The sequence below is a fragment of the Anomalospiza imberbis genome, chromosome 6, assembly GCF_031753505.1.
Source record: "Anomalospiza imberbis isolate Cuckoo-Finch-1a 21T00152 chromosome 6, ASM3175350v1, whole genome shotgun sequence".
Taxonomy (NCBI): Eukaryota; Metazoa; Chordata; class Aves; order Passeriformes; family Viduidae; genus Anomalospiza; species Anomalospiza imberbis.
The window spans coordinates 49,810,893-49,832,641 of NC_089686.1; the positions used below are offsets into that span (position 1 = coordinate 49,810,893).

The 21,749-nt window shown below is 35.9% G+C and overlaps 1 protein-coding gene across 19 annotated transcripts in view; it reads left to right on the forward strand.

Moving 5' to 3' along the window:
- SOX6 (SRY-box transcription factor 6) overlaps positions 1-21,749 on the forward strand; it is a 370,313-nt gene that overhangs the window by 168,384 nt on the left and 180,180 nt on the right. For 13 of the 19 annotated variants that reach the window (XM_068194094.1, XM_068194092.1, XM_068194095.1 and 10 more), the window contains one exon: positions 8,983-9,027. The exons of the other annotated variants lie outside the window; for them this stretch is intronic. In XM_068194094.1, the coding sequence (XP_068050195.1) occupies positions 8,983-9,027 (45 nt within the window). The remainder of the gene's footprint in view (positions 1-8,982; positions 9,028-21,749) is intronic. 19 annotated transcript variants of the gene reach the window in all.

The window sequence follows — 21,749 nt, forward strand, 5'->3', positions numbered from 1 at the left end:
TTGTCAGTATTATTCACACCTTTTATTAATTTAGCATAGATGAATAAATGTGAATGTTGTGAAGAGTTGATTGGGAATAGATTTTAAATCTGACAGTTAGATTACAGGGTACCTAAGAAAAAATGGCTCTTTCACTAGGTACCTAGTAATTTAATTCTTGTTTGAAATTATTATAATTTATTACAGTGTGTGGGTCCTAATGAATGTCTACTATTAAATGAAAAGGAGAAATTGAAATTATGAAATTCTTTTAACTTGTATCTTAAAAATCCTCTTAAACAATTCAGTGGATATTAATAAGCAATGTGCTTTTCTTTCTTTTTTATATGAATGCAAACAAAAACATTTTCCTTGCTACATAATGATATAAGATCAGTGCTGTTGGAGATTCTTACTTAGAATCAAGACTATCTTAAAATAGAGGGGAATAATTTTATGTGATGAAAAATATCCAAAATTTTCTATCTTGATCAGACATTTAGACCTTCTTGTATGAGTCCTTTTTCCTTTTTCAGGGAAAGCTCAAAATCACTACTAGAATTTGTGCTGTTGTTAGAAATGCAGATGTATATGTGTGAGAAATTAAAATTTTTCTGCATTTTTTCCTACTGAAGGAGTCAGTCATCAGGACATTAGAATATAATACATATTATACTTTTACTGTCATCATGTAAAATTATTTTTCCACTTTGCTTATTGGTTTTCATTTGAGAAGTGTTTAGGGGAAACTGGTAAAAATGGGTAGATGTTTCCAAACTAAAGGAAAATGGGTAGACAATGCCAAATAAAGGTAGCAAATAAATTATAGTGACATTTGAAATAGATGATGGAACACAAATTGTAAATTATCTTTGTTAAGAGGCTGAAAACACATTTGAAATTTCTTAAATACCATCGATATCAGTTCCTACCACTATGGTTCACTTAAAATTATGCCATAATGGAGTTATAAAATATGTTTAAAGAATAGAAGGCCTCTAGTTTTTCTCTGTAACATACCATAGTATCTAAAATTATGTGACTATCACAGCAGAACCTGGTAAATTAAAAAAAAGAGTTAGAAGTTTTAGTGGAAATTTCATTTGTAATTGCACTGTTCACAAGTCAGCAACAGTTGTGGCCTTTGGCATTCACCAGTTTCAAACTGGCTCAAATTTCTCATCTATACTGGGGTTTCTTTTGTAGCTCTTTTATGTAAGACCTTACTGTAAAGGATTTCCATTATTATTAAAATATGAACATGCATCCATCTACAAGTCAGAAAAATACAGTTCTAACCTGTACAAGTCACTAGGTTTGCCTGCCATTTCTTGATTCTTTTCTTTAAGGGGAAAGCTATACAGCTGCTAAGTGAAGTCAACTTTATACAAGTAATAAAATGCTACCTCTGGTTACCTGTTGCTGTCTTGCAGCTGACAGATGGAACACCAGTTGGATATTCCATTTTAAGGTACCAAGGCAGCATTGCATGCTTGGATCCTTTGAGATGGATGTGTATTTTCCTCTGGGAAGGGAGTGTGGGAAATTATTCCACTGCATGTTTCCTGATATGCTGCCAGAAATGAAAGGAAAAAAAGAACAGAAGAAGAGAAAAGGAGAGGGAAAGATAACAGTAATAAAAGGAAAATAGAAAAGTGAAAAGGTGAAAAAACTGTTTTGGGATGTGGTTGTGATTTTTCATTTCAATATTTTTTGCATTTTTGTCAAGGAGATATTTTAAGTTCAAGTACTCTGTACACAATTGTGGTGTAGTTTGGTTTGGGATGAACTTTGCTATTTAGCTGATAGGATTTGTTTGAAGCTACCAGTAGAAAAATGAAGACTGAACAGAATTTGTTCTTTTTAAACTTCTAAAAATACTCAGGCCTTTCTCATGAGTTAGGAATTTTTATATGTTTACTGTTCTTCACTATAACCAATTCCAACAACTGCCCTGTTACAGAAAAAAATAGGAGTATGCTAAGACGTGAGCTGAAAAACCCATAAGAGCTAACATTTCAAAATATAAATGAATTAATATGAATTAATGCTAACGTCAAATTTCCCCTCATTTTCTGAATTTCTTTGGCATATTCTAGCTATGTATGCTGTTTATTAAGATTTGTTTTCAGTAAAATATGTAAGTACTATGAAATGAAATTATTTTATTAAACTTGCAGTTTTGGTATTATTTGAACCTTGAATGTGGAAATCTGAATGAGATGAGATTAGAAGGTTTAAATAGCTTTAAAATTATATTTACATTAGTGCAATCTGTCCTTTTTAATACTAATCTGCTTTTTTAGTTGAGATTGTACTCTAAAAAAACCCACCCAGGGTGCATTAAAATCGGCCAAAATATTTACACTACGAAGCTCCTTTCTTCATTTCCTAATCAGCCAGAGTTCTCAAGGAAAAGTTCAGTTCAGATATTAGCTATACTTCTTAGAAATGACCTTGTGGGGTAGAGAAGCATGGCACAGTGGCACTTTCCAGCTGTACACATGGTATCCGTCGGGGTACAATCATGCTCAGTCCCAGCACCGCAGGCTTGGACATATGTTGAGTTTTATTTCTTTCTTCTGACATTAATCCTATTCACCAGCTGTTCTGCCAGCTGCCATTCTTCAGCTTGGAGATTACATTTTGGGGGATACCAACAATTGCCTAGTTGACCAGTGTTCTCCCCACTTACTTTAAAAATGATTGGAGTTTTGGGTTAGCATTGCTCAGTCTTTTTTACTGCCTATGTCCTTAATTGTCTTTGAATTCAAGACATGATTTATGATCACTTTGAATACACTGCAGAAAAAAAAACCCTCAAAAGAGCTCTGATTTCCACCATACTGGTAAATCTGTGCTCACAGAAGGGGAAAAAAAAAAAAAAAAAAAAGGTTTGCAGTTAACATTCTGAAAGCTGTAATTAATGTTACATGCACTATTATGTAAACAGCATTAATTAGTGACAAATTCTTCTGATAAAAATCATTTTTAATCAAAAGAATATCTTAATTTTTCATTTTTTACATGAGTCTATTTTAAGAAGTTGCAGTTTTGTAAGAAACTGTTTCACTAATCTAGTTTGAACAGGCTATTAAATCTCTGCTTCACTCATAACATATACTAATAAGTCGTATAGATTTCTTAGTTCATATTCCAGATGATCTGTCCATAAGCAGGATGTTAAACATCTGTAGTTTAAGCCTTCTGGGACTAACAAATGCATTAATGCTGGAAAGAAATGTGGCCTGAACAATAAGGTTGCAGACCATGTGGTAAAGAAACAGCCCCGATATCATCAACTCAGCACATACGGTACACTGCACCCGAGTTCTAGCACAGCAGTGAAACAACAATGTCAGATCTAAATTGTATCCATTTATAGCATGTATTTATCACATTCATACTAGTAAAGACAGAGAATCCTGTATTCAACATAATTATTTCATGTGGCAATTTAAAGATCTTTGTTGCACATTCTTCACAATTGAGCAAAATTGGCTATTAGCTGGATACGGTTAAGCTAGACTATAATGGTAAATATTTATTACAGGAATATTCGATTAATAACACATATTCTGCATTTCTTTGCACAGCCAGTGATTGCATTCAGGTCATACAAAGCAGATGTTCAAATTGTCCAACTCAGATCCCACTTTAAGGAAACAGGAGCTCCATTAATGAAACCCACCCACCTTGATTCTTTTATTCCCCTGCTGCCTTTTGCATATTTCACACAATGTTCATTTTTAATACATTAGAGAATCAAGCTATCGAGAGTTAACACAGATGAAATATTTTTAAAATAGGAGTTACTCTTGACTTCCATCATAGTCAAGAAAAGTTCTTGGGAGGAATGGGGGTGGGGAAGAATCCTAAGAAATATTCCCAATGAGATAATGTTCCAGACTCACCAGCAGTGAACCCCCTTTACTAAATATGGCCATTCTATTTATAGAAATATTCATATTTTCATTGGTGGCCAAAGCACTGCTTATAGGAAAACCTACAGGTGACTAATAGGAGTTGCTCACTAAGTGGAATAATGAATAGTATTAGGTGTCAATTAAATCAAGCTTCCCCGAGGTGCAGGTGCTCCACAATGTACTGACACATTTCAAGTAGCAGCGCCACTTCACCCATGCATATGAACAAGCACATTTGCATATTAAAAAGCTGAAAATTATTTAACTGAAGCAAAAGTCTTTTAGAGATGATGGAGGTTATTAAAACTGTTGACAAGAAAGAAGGTAATTGCCTGAAAATGAGAGATGACATTCTGCTATACACAGGGAACGTTGTTTTTGTTGTATTGTGCAGCAGTGCCTGGGTGTATAACCTATTACATTGAGATTGCTCCTATGCAATTAGACCCTTTTTGTCCTCACTTCAATAAGGCTATGATTATGAAGGATTGAAGAACACTTGGCATATTGAATGTCTGTTGTTTTTATAACTTCGTCAGAAATGACAAAACACGTTTTGTGTCCTGTTTTTTCTTTGTAGGCTTATTGATTCTGTGATTATAATATTCATAAAAGACAATGTGTTCATGGTTGAACACTGTCATTTATACAGGTTTTATTTTTTTTATTTTTGAGCATAGTACTTGTTTGAACGCCAAGGTGTTAGTCAGAAAGATGGGCATATAGAAAGTAAAAGATGAATAGGTGAGAAATTTAGCACTCTAATAATGCCAAATATTTCTATTAAAAGTAAAAAAAAAAAAAACCCATATATTTCAGAAGTGTCTGTTCAGAAATACTCACCAACTTGTGATTAATTTACTTTTTACCTCTCACCGGTAATTGTTTTCCTATGTGTTTTCTTTGTCCTGCCTCTCCTAGTGATAGCCTAAAGAAACTGGTTGAATTGTACCTTGCAAGGGGCAGGAAAAAATGTTTCTGTGTAAACCATGAGTGAGAAACTTCATTTAACTCACACACAAGGAGGAAAACAACGAAGCTTCGCTTTACGAAGCTCTCTTAAGATAAAGGTGCCTGGCAAGCAATACCATTTAATGCTTACCACCTAAATGGTCATTTGTGGTGGGATTTGCAAAACTGCCTAAGAGATTTGGATGCCCAGTTCCCATTAAAGTTAATGAGAATTGGCGGCATCCAAATTCCCTTTGCAGCTTTGAAAATGTCAACCAGCCTTTCAGTGTTTGTGATTATGCTGTATGTTGAGAGAATGTTTCCTACAAGCTCTGTTTTTGTTAGGTTTTCTATTATGTTCCTGGAGTTGGCTCAGAATCTGGTGAGAAGTACAGCTACTGCAATGACTTGCTTTGAGTTTAGGCAAAGATGTTGTTAACCTTTCTGCTTCACATACCCTGTCTGAAAATTACACACCCCAGCACTGCCTTGATTTTGCATTATGCCTTGGCATATTTTGAATTAACTTATTTATACAAAAAAGTATTAAGACTTATTAATAAGAAGGTTTTATTTCTGTCCTAGTGTCCTGGTCTGTTGAGGTATGTGAGACATGTAGATCCTCATCTGTCGGAAACAGTTTTAAATGCATTAAACCACAGAACATTGTAATGATATAAATTATTTATGATATAAGTGATTTGCTCAAACACATAATGAGTCATGAGGATAGATGATCCAAACTCAAGTAAAAGTATGTAATCTATTAATATTAAGTATATTTTCAAGAATGCATGATTTCGTTCAAGTTGTGGCTTTTTTGTATGTGATTGGATTTTAATCTTTTGTCAACCGCTGCATGTCATACACTTTCAGCTGACCCTTTCATGAAACCATTTATTTGCTTTGATCTCTGCAACACTGAAATTAGCTGGTTTCTTAAAATTACATTGGTCACAAATTGAAAAGTAAAATTTTACATTTTATGGGGCCAAACTTGCAGTTCTTGCTTAGATAATACAGATTTATGCCCTAAATGTAAAGAATTGTTATATCAAAGATGCTAGTTGGGCTTTATCTCATTGTGAGACACCCCTGCTGGACCAGATTTTCAAATGGTCTTAGTGTTCAACAGCTCTTATTTAGTCACAAAACAAAAAAAAGTTTCATTCCTTAAAACTTTCAGTGGTGAGAATAGCAGGAACACTTCACAGAAATTCTTCACATTTTTTGGAGTGCTTGAAAGAGAATTGAACTTTCTGGAAAACCTAACTTCTTGGTTCTTGTTGTAAATGAATGAGAAAAATGGAGGCTCAGCAGCTGTCACATAGTTCTAGTATCCTGTGTGATGTGATATACGGTATGTGTGTGTATATTTCAACAGTTATATATTAAATATTTGATATTTTGTTGCCTTAGCATCTAGTATTTTTTTTTCAAACAAAGGGAACAGAAAATCAAAGAAAACATTGACCTATTTGCTTCAAGGGAAAGCACCGCTTACCAGCTGTAGAGAGGACCAATGGCTTGATAAAATAAACTGTAACTTCAAACACAGTAGCTCACATATTGTACGATAATATACTGTGGGAAGGTTTCTTAGCCAGGAGAAACGATAGATGACTGTTATGGGCCAAGAAATATCATTTGATAAGGTCTTGCATAGCAACCATTATGGAAATCTTTAAAAACTAAAAGTAATCTCACAGATTTTAGTAGAAAATGAATCAGTTTGTATGCTAGAGAAAATTAATGTTTCTAAAATAAATCTTGTTTTAGCCAACAAATATTTGGCTCCAACCAGAAGGCAATCAGGGAATGTTCTTTATGCCATTAGTGAAGCACAGCATATGTTTCTGCTTTATTGGTTGCTGACATTAAGCACATTGATTTACTGGTTTGAAACTGATAGTTGGGCTGTTAGGATTCATTTAATTTGTATTAAGAATTAAGTTTAAATTTTCTGATGCACTTCTAAATTTTAGAAAGTTTTGTAATTTTTGTTTTTTAATTACAGAGAGAGTGAGGAATATTCTCATTGCAGGATGAGAATGAGCCAGGCAATCTCCTGTGCTCTGAGCCATGGAAAAGACCAGAGTTGTAGCTATTGTTTTGCAGGACTGATAGTCAGTGGACAAGAAAAGGGAAAGAAAAATTATAGTCTCCTGAACCCCTGTGTTATAACCACTCTGAAAGCAGAACCATGTTCATTTTGAAGTGAGTAGCCACATGGAGCTTGGTGAGCTCTGCAGACTTTGCTGCTGATTATTGTATGGTTACCAGCACTTACTGAGGACAGGACTCGTGGACCCAAGAGATCCCTGCTTGACTGGGGCTCCTAATGTATGGAGTGACTACTGACACTTCTGACAACTCCTTATTAGCTTTTGGTGTGTTCCAGGCTTCCAAGATAGGAGGTACAGCATAGGTTTTGTGAGTTGTGGTGAAGGAGCCAGGATAGGGCTGTCAGAGGTACGGTGAGAACAGGTTACGGTCTCCAATAGAAGCAGCTGACTCCCCCTGGGAGGCTGTGAATTCTTGAAACATATTTGCAGCTGGTGACTCCTGTATTGCTTTGTCTGAAAGGTATTATATAACCTCCCTTTTTCTGTTGGGAGTGATACTCAGCTCACAGAGCCTTGCCTGTGTAGTTGTGTACACTCTGACCACACTTTCCAGGGACCCAATGATCAGTTGTGGTCACTGAGTTCAGATGCCCAGCTTGTAACACAGTGGGGCAGATTTTTGAGGTATGCTCAGCACTTAAAACTTCAGCTTCCAAAACTACTGGGCCCACCAGCTTTGAAAATGAGATGCAATTTGATTCAAGCACCATTCCCAAAACTGCTGTCCATTTTTTAAATGCTGCAATTGTATACATATCTGTTTCTAGCTGTAAGCCCACAGATGAATAAATAAGTTACATAAGCATTCAATGTCTATAAAATACTGGGGTTCTACATATTCCAATTCATCTGGGCATTAAAACCCAGCTGTCATTAAACATTATTTTTCCTTTTCTGAAATGACAGTTATGAAACAGCAGACTAGTCATTCTTCCAAAGACCCAGACCTTGTTTATTGAGATGCTCAGAAGCATTTGTTGATTTTGCTGTGCCTCTATAATGTCAGCCTGAAGGTGCTGTTGATAAAGCCTTCTGAAAAACCTTCCCTTTTAACAGGAATCAAATTCTCTTTATTAGCATGAAAAAAAGAGGAATATGTATCGTTTGAATTGGATTACAGCTTCTCCAATTCTTACTAAAGGTTTCTGAAATTTCAGTGGGTTAATAAACTCTTCCTTTTTTTCCTGATTTTTGGAGGTACATACCTTGTCTGTTAACAGCTAACCTGATTAATAAAAATATATATATATTTCAGTGAAAATTACACTTTTTTCTGCCTATATTTATGCAGGCAGAATATTTTTCCTCTTTTAATTGTTTTGTCTTTAATCTAGATTAAGAATGGAATGGTTGAGGACTCTTGCTATTTTTTCTTAGAGATAACGCTGGGACTTTCATTAACAGAAAAGCTTACATCTCAGTGGAATACAGACACCCAGACTATTGTTTAGCTATCCAACTCCCAATTACACAAATGGCAATTAGTCACTTAAATCACATTTAGATATCTGAATAACTTCAGGGATTTGAGCTAATAGATCTTTCTGTATGACACATTTCTTATGTGGATTGGAGGATGAGGGAGGGGAGTATGAAGGCAAAAGTACAATATCTGGTGAATTGATTCCTAGGTGACTTGCCTGGCTGACTATTCACAACATTTATAAGTACCTCAACGAAATGTTTAGGAAATTAGGCTCTGTCCTGCTTACCAAATTTTGGTATTTCAGAGATCCACTTGACTCTTTTGATTTCTCAATAAAATAGGTTAAAAAGAGAGCAAGCTCTTTTGTGCCCTCGGATTCTTACTTGCTTTCTAAACATAATTTTTTTTCCATATTTTTCATTCTCTGGCTTAAAAGAATGCAATTTTTAATGACATGTAGGCAAATTTGACTTCTGATGAACAAACCCCATTGAAGTTTGTTTGAATAACTGTTTGAAGTAATGTTGAGATCCAGATTTTACTCAGTTTTTTTTTTTTTTTCTTTAATCTGCAGATTGCACAAAAGCTAGGAAGGGACTTGGGGAGCAAGATCTTTCAGGTACTTTTGGGTGATGATAATAACTGAAAGGAAAATCTAAGCCCCAACTGGAATAGTTAATTATAGCATTTTCCATGAGTATTTGGGGCAGCTCTTTTCTGTCACATGTAATCATTTAATACTCATTATGAAATTACAGTTAGAATGAGCTTAACAATTTTGGATTGTTGTGTTTTCAATTCAGTTATCTCTATTATGCAATGTTATTTTTCAAGTAAATTTTTTTTTAAATTGTGCTTTGCCAAATTTTCCTGTTTATGAACTATTCAAAGATAATTGAATTTGCCTGTTTCTCACATGTATCCTATTCATGCCATCTGCTACCTGAAATTTAGTTTGGATACTTGCCATGCCGTTGTAAAGTGTTTTCAGTTTTATTTATTTCTAGTTGACCATATGTTGTACTTATATTTGTGTGTGTTTATATCACATATATATTTATAATGTGAAAGCATTCATTTATCTTGACTTAGCCTGTTTACAGCAGATATTATTACCTCATGATGTCTGAAGTCCAAAATTAATTTATTTCAGAGTTAGTGAAGCTTGGTCTTCAGGACCAAATTCAGGTCAGAAATGGGACAAAAATGAAGAATTCAGGACAAAAATGAAGAATTACTGAATATGGCGTAGTTTGGAAAAAATTTAAAGTAAACTTTGAAAACATGTAAAAAATAAGATAGTGTAATGGAAAAACATATTATTGTATTAAAACTACTTAGATTACCATTTTGCAAGAGAATGAAATTCTTCAGTAGTTTTATGAGATAAAAAGATCATCCTTCTATCTGAGAAACTGAGTCATGAAAGAATTGAAGGGTTGATTTTTACTCACACACCAGTGTTTTCGAAACCAGCATGTTGAGTGTGGTGATCAACTCCTTTATTCCTGTATTCCAGCTTCAGTCTAATGGGGTGAACCAGCTAGACCAGTCTGTGTGACCATCCAGCAGAGCAGCTCCTGCATGGCAGTTTTACAGTACAGAGGGAGTTTTTGGACATAGTTGGAGAATTGCTGTATTTTCCTTAACACTAGCTTGAACAACAATGCTGTGTGAATATAGGTGTGCAGCACAGCTGAGAGTTGGTTTGCTACCATATTTATCTCCCTTTGTGCACTGAGATGGTGTCATTTATTCCTCAGGAGTATCACTCAGGAGTAACTCTTTCTCTTTGTAGCAGGTCAGCCATCATATATCTTTCAAATAGTTTCAGAAATGCTTATTTATAGACATATATATATATATATATATATATATATATATATATCTGTATATCTAATATGCATTCTGCCTGTGTCAAGGGCTGATAAAAATGCCCAATTGCAGTGCACAGGCTTTCACCAGCCCCATCACTGTGGCTGATGATGCACGCTGGCTCTCTGCTCCTGCTCCTTTAAAGTTCCTGGGGTAAGGGGCTGGAAGTAGGCTCAGAGAAGTCTTGTAGCTTCAGTTGTGCATCTAAGCATGTATAAAGATCTGGCTGGTTAGAGGGAAGTGTTCGACTCTGTCTGCAGCCTCAATGGCTGAGGCAAAGCTACTCTGAAGGTCTAGCTAGACTGATGTGTCTGTACTATTGTCTCAGAGGGAATGGTATGTGTTTGATTCTGTGCTGGTGAGCACTGCTGTCAGACTTCTCCAGAGAGAGAATGCAAAATAGTTAGTGAAGGTACCGAGGTAAAACTTATGACTCCATTCTCCAAAGTATTTGTGGCTCTCATATGCATTTACTCTGCAAATAAGCTTTTGAAGCCCTATGTAAAACAGTATTTAATTCACTGAAAGCTGTTTAATTCTCCATGAAAGTCTTTAACATCATTTCTGAGATGAGAATCTTGCCTGCTTTGTACTCATTGGCCCAAGTCCTCACATTTACCAAATCCAGACTGTCCCCAAGGTGTTACCTCTGGAGCCTGTCTGAGCAGAAAGCATCTTTCAAGAGAAAAGAGATCTCTCTTTCAGGAGAAAAGAGTATGTGCTAGCATAAAGACAAGATAATTCCAGGCAAAAGGGAAAGAAAACAGAAGAAACCAAAAAAGAGAATGGAGACAGTAAAGAAGAAAGTTAGAGTTCTCCTAATAAAGTCCAGAGTGCAATAAGTGAGTGTTGCAGATTGGGTACAAGGATTTAACCCCACAGCCTGTTTCACTATTAGAGGCCATTTTGGAAGAATGGTCTCTTTCCTCTTTCATGAAGAACCCAGTTCCCTACAACTTTTGTCTTAGATGTGGAGATTAGAATTATTTTAAATTTGCTCACTGGTATTTAACTTGCGGTCACCTGCCAAGTGTGGCATTTTTAGGGTAAGTGCTATTATTTTTCCAGGCTCAGGGTTTACAGTTGTCATCTGATTTGGAAAATGTGGACAGGATGAATGGGTTTGTTCCTTTTGTAGGGGATTACAATAATACACGGAAGCTTGTGAGTGCTTCTGACAGATGTGCTGGCGGCCTGCCACTGCGTGAAGGGTGCGGCTCTGACTGACAACTTGCAATTATGTGATGATGAATGGTTCTGATGTGTGTTCAAGAGAAAACCACTTTCTAGAAAGTGAAAGTTGTGCATACGGTTCCTATAAAGTGAGTCTTATGAAAAGCCCTAACTTCTATTTTTTTTGTTGGGATAACCAACTTGGATCCCTTTTTCTGTCAAACTTTTTCTGGTTTTGATAAATAAGGGCCAACTCAAAGTTTATATGGGTAAAATTAGCTTTGGCCCATTTTGGCTGGAGAAATGCTTTATCTGCATTTTTAGTCAAACTGACATCATCACTGCAGAGATGTACAAATGCATACACACAGAGAAATACTTAAATATATACACATGACTGTGCAGTAGCCAACAAGTTCATCAAAGCAAATCCATTGAGCAAAAAACCACTGTTCTGTTAGGGGTATAATTCACCCATCAGTAGGACTGTGTAGCTCATGTTAGTGTTAATGGGAGTTTCAGCCACACACAGAAGACAGAATGTACCCACAGAGGACTTAAAAATGATCCCTTTCTCTGCCAGATTTGATCCAGATTTTTTGCAATATAGTGCTGTTGAAGTCACAGCCTCTGAGCAACAAGACAGAAAAGATCAAGTATAGGGCCTTGCACTTGGATCCTTGGCCCTGGAAAATTGTTACAGAATCTAACTGATGTTGGTTTGCTCAGTGTTGTTTTCTGATATATGTACTACATCTAGTAGCTTATATGAATTGCCTAATTTGGGCTGATCTTACGGGTAACTTTGCTGGTGATACTGTGAATTGAAACCAGAACACCAGCAAAACAAGAGGAATTGGACTTCAAGATTAGGATGACCTCCACCTGGAATACTGCATATTGTTCTGGTGTCCCAAAGATAAGAAGGCATGGAGCTGTTGGACCAAGTCCAGAGGAGGGTTATGAAATTGGGAAGAGAACTGGAGAACCTCTCTTGTGAAGTCAGGCTGAGAAAACTGGGACTGTTCAGCCTGGAGAAGAGAAGGTTTGGTGGAGGCCTCATGGCAACCTTCCAGTCTGAAAGAGTTACAGGGAGGAGGGACACTTATTCAGGAACAGTAGTGATAGAACAACGGAAATGGGTACAAACTGAAAGAGGGGAGTTTAGATTAGATATTAGGAAAAAATTCTTTACTGTGAGGGTGGTTAATCACTGGCACAGTTTGCCAGGAGGGTGGTTGTGGGTGCTCCAGTCCTGGCAGTGTTCAAAGCCAGGCTGGATAAGGCCTTGAGTAGCCTGGTCTAATGGGAGATGTCCCTGCCTGGGGCAGGGGAACTGGGACTAGATGATCTCTAAGGGTTATTCTGTGATTCTGTGACCCCATGTGCTAAGCTAGGAACAGGAGGCTGGGCAAGCAGTGGTTGAAAAACAAAGAATAGAGCAATGAGAAGAATGTGTGTATCTGTCCTGGTAGAAATATTTTTGGGTGCAAAAGTATTTTTTGGTTTCAAAGTATTTTTTGTGGTTTTCTCTTTGCTGACCTTTTTGCTGACTACTGGTCCTTCTTGTTTCTGGTATGAAGTTGTGGAAGCTTTTTGAAAGGAAAAAGAGCAGTTTTGAGTACAGGTGAAAATTCTCATGGTATTTAATTTTTAATCTAGATGTTGAAAAAGCTGCCATTGTTATAGAGGAGTTGTTGAGCATCCTGATCCAATATGGTGATTCCTACATGCCTTTACAGCAAACAATTATCCTGATTTTCCAATACTTTTGTTGGCAATATTTGTTCTTATTATCTGATCAGCTATTTAATAAAAATAAGGTTGCACTATTAGGGCCTGCATCTCTGTCAGTATCCATGTTTTTAAATTATTTCACTAGAGTAAAAAGAGGAAAAAAAGTAATGAAAACAAATTAGCAAATTTAATACTAATTTTGTAAATAACTGCAGAAAAGTAACAGAATGTGGCAATTTAAATTCTTTAACATATGTTTGAGGCTAATTTCCATTAGTCTTAGATACTGAGGAGGTCCAGTTAAGAGTTTACAGTGGAAAGGAGATGTTATTGTCTTGGTATCAAAGTTCACATTTACACCATGGTTTATAGGCTAATAAACTCATTAGGGAGTTACATTTTGCTGAAGAAGGAAACAGTTTATTTCCTGTCAGCTAAAAGGCTTTTGGACAATTCAGGAAAATATCTGGATGTGGGATAGTTCACATAAAGGAATTGCTGTTCCTAAATACAAGATTTTGGCACAGTTCTTGCACACCTAGAATTGAAGAAATTTTGAGTTTCTCAAGAAACTTGAGCAATATGACAGTAGAATTAAAAAAAAAAAATCTGTGTGAATTTCAGCATTCATGGACTGTACCAGCAGCTCTAGGATCTGGGAGCAAAGTATCCACTTTGCCTTGGGAAAAGCTATGCCTGTGCCTAAATCTTTTATGTCTTTGTGCAGGCCAAGGTTTGGTGCTCATCAGCCTCTGGCATAGGCTGAGAAATTGTTCCCTTCAGATAGTAAGTTATATAACATAAATAGCTCTGAAAGGAAAAAAGAACAAAAAATCTTGAGTTTTTTTTCATGAAGCTTAGGCCACTGAGCTCTGAAGACTCCCTGAGTTTACTAGAAACTGTTAAGATGTTTCATAATAATTTTTTTCCAGGGGCTTCTCTGAGGAAGTACATTAGGTGCTGGCCATGTAGCAGTAGTGAAACCAAACAACAGTCCTTGCCACAGAGAGATTTCAGTCAAATCTTATAATAAGAGAGAACAGGTGAAAATCTGATTGGTGTGGAAAAGTGGGCACCGCTGACATTGACGTTAGATATTGATATAAGGAGCAGCAGTCACAGTGTACCACCTGCCCAGCTATACATAAGGTGCTGTAAATTATACCTTGCCCATAAATAAGTGTTTAAAAAAAGCTGAAGGAACCAGAGACGTGTAACTTACAATGTTTGAGATTCTGCCTTCCTAGTGCTCATGATTATATTAATAGTGTGAGGGCAAATGCAGGAGGAGAGTTCAGGCAGGTTGGCAGCCTGGAGATTAGAGAAGTGTTTAGTTGACAAAAAAGACTGCACAGTTGTCTAAACACAGTAAGTTTTGTGAGTAACATCAAGATAAAAACGACAGTGAGATAATTTTCATGTGGAGTAAAGACAGTGAAAACGGAACCAAAGAGTAAGAGATTGAGCTGGATTTAATGTATGTAAACACAAATTAGGTGGACCAAACTGTTACCATGTGAAGAACCTGGCAGCAGCCCAAACTTCTGCCTTTGGCTTGGTAGTAACAGGCCTTGGCATTGCACATTCAAACAGTTGTGACCACATCACTTTTTTTCCTGTATGAAGTCCATCCATCCAGGTACATAAAAACCTTAGGAATAACGCAGTGCCCTTGTTGAAGATGCTTTAAAAGGAAGTATATTATAAGTATAATGTAAGGATTTTTACTACAATTAAGAAATATATGGTTGTTGTTGTGAATTTTGTTATTCCTAGAGCACAAGTGCATGAAGTGCATTAGTCTGATTATTGAATGCAGCAGGAATCAAATCTTTGCCTGTTACTCATGCACTGAATTTGGTAACACATTTAAATGAATAAGGCAATATTAGACCTCATCACAGTCTGCAGCTTCCTCATGAGGGGAAGAGGAGGGGCAGACACTGATCTCTTCTCTGTGGTGACAGTGACAGAAGCCAAGGGCCTGAAGTTGTGTCAGAGGAGGTTCAGGTTGGATATCAGGAAAAGATTCTTCAGCCTGAGGGTGGTTGGGCACTGGAACAGCTCCCAGGGCACTGGTCACGGCACCAAGCCTGGCAGAGTTCAAGAAGTGTTTGGACAATGCTCTCAAGCACATGACGTGACTCTTGGGCTGTCCTGTGCAGGGCCAGGAGCTGGGCTCCATGATCTGAGTCTCTTCCTACTCTGAAAATTCTGTGAATATAATGATTTTTTAATATACTATGTCATTTAACATTCAAAGAAAGATATTTCCTGCCTATCCTGTACTTTGGAATAAATATATCTAAGATCATAAACCAGAACTTAAAACTGAATAATCTTTTGTTCTGATAACATGGAATTTTCTACTGCTCCTAAATATGACGAGAACCCAACAAAACGTCTAAACAGCTAAGTCTGTGTTAGATTCTTTTGCATTTGGGTAAAGAGTATACCATAAACCAACATTAATCTACAATTTCAAAATAGCTGTGTAGAATTTTATGCATGCTTAAATTTTCTGGCGAGTTATGCAGCTAAAATTCACCTCATAAATTTAAACTCCTTGTAATTCTAGAGTCTGGATTAAATCAACAAAAGCAAGAAGAATAAATGTTTAATATAGAAATTGTGTAAATTATCTATTTTACCTTCAATATAACTTTTAGTGAAAGGTTGTGGTATAACTGAGTTCCATGGTCTGGTTCTTGTTTGTATTGAGGAGGATTCTGGAAAAGAAAGAATGTTATGCAGCACAATAGGAATTAAAAATAGCTTGATATAGGTACTGTGAATTTAAATGTAGTTTTCCTTCTATATAACTGTGAAGATTTAATTGCACTGAATAAGTTTTTGCATTTTGTGCAGCAGATTATTAAATCTTTCAGATGTTTACAAATGACCCCAGTTTTCTCCACTTTGATATTTATTGTATTACTATGTTATATATTTTGGGAAGATGTTTCTGATGTTTAATTTTTTGCTCCATCTTTGGGGGCAAAAATAATTTTGTTCTGTGGAACTGTATTAATTAGTGCAGAGAAGTGTGACAAGCAAAGAAGGGACCTTATAGAAATCTGTCAGCTTATACATGGGAGTGTCAAGATTTGCTCTCCTGGGAGAGCAAAAGGGGGTTATTATGTTTTGCTGCACCAGGACAGGGTGCAACATGCGCTGCTTTATTATCATTAGTGATTTTATTTGCTGGAGTCCAGTGTGCTGTGACTATTTCACATTCACTCTATTTTTAATTGGGAGTGATCAGTAAACCCTTCAAATTGGTGTTGTTTCCAAATCTGGCTACTAAGTCTGATTTATAGAAGTCTGTTTATATACCTGTGTATATAAACAGAGGTTTAAACAGGTTTCAAATCTTTAATTTTACACTGTGTCTGCATAATTGGTGAAAGCTTTCTTCAGCTGCCCACCAAAACTTAAAACATGTTAAAATGAAACGAATTTTTGTTTCCATGTAGAAAAGTACAAATTTCTTATATGAATAAGCAATAGTTTTTTCTGAAGAAGAACTCTAATTCAACCATTTCACTAACAGGATGATCCTCCATGAATGTGAAACTATCCAATAACTTGTTATGTTCTTACTGGTCAACCTGAAGGTTTAGTGTCTATTAATTGCTTATTATTCAAGAAGCTCAGAAGACATGGGTATTGCACAATTGGCTAGGGTGTTGTTTTATTTTTTTCTCCCAGAATATTCAGTAAATGTGCTACAAACAAATTATTATCTCAAAATCTTTGTAAAGAGGAAGAAAATTTAGTCAGGATGCCAACTTCACAGGTGTGAGACCAAGAACATGACTTTAAAATGTCATTGATTTCTTGGTTGTTCAACTTGAGGTGCTGAGGCCCTGATTCTTTTCCAGGGGACCTAACTTAGTGCAGCAGTTTATATATAGTTATATATATTATAGCCTCAATCTTTACATTTACTTTACATTGACACAGCTGCAGCTGTGAATGTTCAGCAGTTCCTCAAATAAAGCCCCAAGTTTTTTTAAATTGAGCTCCCAGAAAATGCAACTGCGACCCATCATTTCTCCTTTTGCAGTTCTCTCCCTCATTCATTTAGTTGTTTAAACTTTTGCAATGAAACATAGCCAATGACTGCATGGGCAGCAGCCTCATTTGCTCTGCAGTTCCACTTTCTGCTTTCATCTGGGATTATCCCATATGCTGAATATAGTAAGAATAGCATACAAAAACTGTGTACATTTTAAAAGGTATTTAACGAATATATCATAATGTACACAGGGGCTGAATTAGGATTTCCTGGGGAACGTTAATTCTAAGATTTCCATATCTTTCCGTTACTTGACTTTAATAAATTAATAATGTTCTTTTATAGGAATAAAAATGATGGTTAATTTTCTCCTCTATGTACATAGGGAAACGAAAATGTGAAAATATTATTCTTGAAGATATTAGTGCCTTCTTTTCTAAAATCTTTTCACAGCTATTATTCCAGAAATATATATCTATGGCAGTACTAGGTTAATGCTTGAACTCCATCATCTTAGAGATCTTTTCCAACCTAAATGGTTCTTTAAGTCTATGGCAAGAACTAGTGCTTGTGAGATTTGTAAACCTTTTAAAGCTCTTTTTGTTGGAATTAGCTCAGGCAATTCTTTCTTGATCTGTATTTATGTTTATATAGGATATCATCATTTGCTTAAGTCAAAATTTTAGTAGGAAAAAAGGGGCTACAGAACTGATTTTGTCAGTGTATTTTAGTGCACTGTAAAAGACATCATGTGTCATAGAGACCTTCAGAAATGGTAAATAGAGAGGAGATTCTAGCTATTGTTTTCATTCCTCTGCATCCTTTTTTGAAGTAATTTCAAATCAAGAGCACATTATTTTGCTTTCTTTGTATTATACTTTTACATACAAAAATGCTTAAGGATTTCTCATGAAAAATTCTTTTTGTTATACAATTGTTTTAATTTCAGAATATTTTATGTACGAGCTGAGATTTTTATGCACAATATTAAGAAGCCTTCAAATAATTAAACAGATGTTTATTACTGCATTATTAGGGTAATGAGTAGAACATGATTTGGGGGAACAAAATAGAGGTCTTTTGAAGCATTCAGGTTTTGTTCATAAGTCATCTGGTGTCACAAATTTTGCAAGGAACATTAATCAGTTTAATAGAAACTGATTTTCCTTGCTTTTCAGGAAGTCCCCTCACTCCTATTCCCTCAATACTATGAAACTAACCTGGTGTGAAGGAGCAGCCACACTTTTCTTTTTTTGTACTACCTTTTGTTTAAGATGTTTTTGGTCCTCAAAACTTTATCTAGTATTTTCATATTAATTTTATAGAACTTCTACCCGGTTAAAAGATACAGTACTTAGTTGGCGTTGCGCTTGATAGAAGAAGGAGCAATAGTATAAAGGTCTGTTTGTGCTGCCAGAGAATTTCTTGAGTTGAGATGGGACCCTCAGCTTGCTTCAGCTTGGTGCAAGAAGATTTGTGCAATGTTAAGAGAAAAGAAAATCTGCCCCCCTGTCCTGAGTAAAATGTCTGGGTTTAGTACATAGCTGGACAGAGGCTGGCATTCCATCTGCAACTTCTTGGGCTACTAGGGAAATTAATTTTTAAAAGAGAGATGCCCCATGTCCAAAAATATATGGTACATGATTTTTTCCAGAGCAGTTTAACAAAGAAACATTTAGATATTACACTCTTAATATTTATTTGAGTAATAAGGAGAAGAATGTCATTTCAACTCAGAAGTGTTTGAGAAGAGTGGATGCCAAAGATGAGAGTGAATTGTTTAGGGTTATAAAAAGGCTGTAACAAGGTACAGAGGTATGAGATTATGAGAAAGAATAATGAGGCCAAATATTGGGAGAAATTTCAAATCTATCGAAGACTAAGTAGGCTGTGATGGAGCTGTGCTGATGAATTCTAGCTAAGATATTGGCTCAGTCTGTTCTTTTCCACTGGGGAAAAAAAAAAAGAAAATCTAGAGCTATTCGAAAGATGTGAGGTTGTGGAGGCAAGGAAAATAATGAAAATTGAGATCTGCTTCCATCAGCACAACGTTCTCCTTTCGCAAAATAACAAATATTGCAAATCCTATTGATTTCATTGCTTTGCTAGGATGTACATAGCAAGAGACAGGAAAATAAATGTATCATTCTCCTTTTTCATATCAGTTTATATTGTCTTTTAACCAGGGATTGCAAGCAAATTGTGCTCCCCTTTTCCTACCTATCCCTGATTGCTGTTGTTTAAAGCCTAAAGCAAATTTCTCTTGCTCATATTATATGTTCACTTGGAAAATAAATAGAGGTGCAGATACTTAGAGAATAGGTGAATGCATGTAATATACTGTATCCTATCATTGTAATGCAAATAAGGGAATAACTTCAGTGAATACAGCCAATCTAACAGTAAAATATAGCTTATCATGGAATGGAGATTTTAAGTGGAGGAATGAAATGTACATATAATTTTAATAGACTTAAAATATATTTCTCTTGTACTAATATGCCAAAACATTGCATCCAAGCAATTACACTGACACTTGAGAAAGCTTCTTTTAACATACAGAGTGTATTGTCTAGTGCAGTGTTCATGAAATTAACATTTTCCTGAAGTAATCATATACAATTAAGTGACCAAATAGTTCTGAGGCAATACAACTGTATTCCACAGGAACTAAATATATTTCTTCACACTGATCCTGCATGTTTTAGTTGAGCAGTCATTAGCATGTTTATAATGGTTCTAATTTAGCACAACATTTTCTGAATTTCATCCTTGAGTCATTTACAAATTGTTCATATTGAGTAAACAAAGGAAACAGATTGCATTTTATACTTAGTAATTTATCTGAAAGAAGAGGGGAGGGTTAATTGTCTGAAAGTTTTGCTCTGTTTGGGGAAGTCATTCTAGTCTTGCCTTGCTTGGCACACAATGCCTTTTTCCCTCTGTTCTAGGAGGAAAAGAAAAAAAAAAAAAAGAATGGAGGAGTGAGCAAAATGAAAAATTAGGAGCAGAACAAGATTTGCCACTCCCAAAGGGGAGTGTGGAGCAGAACTGGAGCTGGCACGAGATTATCTAAAACAGTTGGTGCATTCCTTAATGATCAAGTGCTTGAGAAGTCCAGCTCTCTCTCACAGAGCATCTGTGTTGATGTTTATATCAGTGCCCTGCTGTATGGGAAAAGCATGCTTTCTCTTGTTGCTTTTCTAAAAATAGTATGGCATATAGCATTGTATGAGTTATTTTAAGAGAGCAAAAACATTTGCAAGGTTAAAGGTCCTGCTTTTTAATAAATAAATAAAAATAAAGGTCAGGACTGTATCTCGGGCTGCTCTTTCCATGAAATTCAAACTTCTTTTTTATCTGGAGTTTTGCACTGCGCAGAATTCTTTGCACTCGAGAATTCCTGTTGAAACAAACCATTTTAGGCAGGATTGGTAGAAATTCAGACTCTACAGTTTTTCCCACTAGCCGCATCATAAAAAGCAGGTCTGGAAATCACCCCCAGCTAAATTCCAGTGTTTCTGTTTAGAATGTCAGTTGTTTCATGCAAGATCTAGACCATTCAAGTAGTGCAAATGAATTCAGAGGAAAACCAGAACATTTTAATGCCTAATTATTTTTAGTGATCTTGGAGAGTTTTAATTAAAAGTTAAGAGACCTCTCCAAGCTCTTACAGTTCTAATTTTATCATATTGTGGAAATCTTGTCACTATGAAAAAATGTGCAGCAAGTGGCAGATCTGCCTGGTTCCCTGTCCTAAACAAAATGATGTGTTTAGTAGTCAGATCTCAGCTGCATTTCCATCATTGCTCTTGCAAGAAAGCATCCACTGTGAGCTGATTGCCTTTTGCAGTTTAAAACTGTATTTAGGAAGTGTTCTTTGCCTTTTTCTTTTGTTTTTGTTTGGTTGGGTTTGTTTGGGGTTTTATTCTTTTTTTTCTCTCTCTCTTTTTTTTTTTTTAACTTCCTATCAAACAATTTGGTAGGAAAGAGAATATGAGAGGAGGGAGTAAGTGACTGGCCATGATTATTTGTCTCCTTAATATCCCAAGCAAGATATAGAATTTAGGAAAGATTTTATTTTATTTGTAGTTTGCAATTAAAAAAAGCTAAAGCAATTAGCATCTTTTCCTGTCCTAAATGTCATGTTGGTCATTTTTGTGGTATTTTTTACTTTCCAAAAACTTGCATTTGGAGAGCTTATTAAATCAAGAAATTCTTGAGAAGTTGGCCAAAGAGATCAGTTCACTGGCTAACAATGCATTGAAACACCTTATATTTTAATTTTCTGTTAGACCATGGCAATTAATTATGGTACAAGAATGGCACAGAAATTGAGAGGGATGAGATTCCCCTGACCTGCTGCTCCACTGACAGCAAGATTGAAGCCAAGCTGCTTATGAGCAAGAGGCAGTGGCAGTATATTGCAAATATGGATGTTAAGCCTTCAGGCTGATTTTTGATTAGTTTTGTATTGTTGCTGAATCCTTTTCTTTTATTTAAAGTTTATTGAGACAGAAAAGGATAATTTGTTT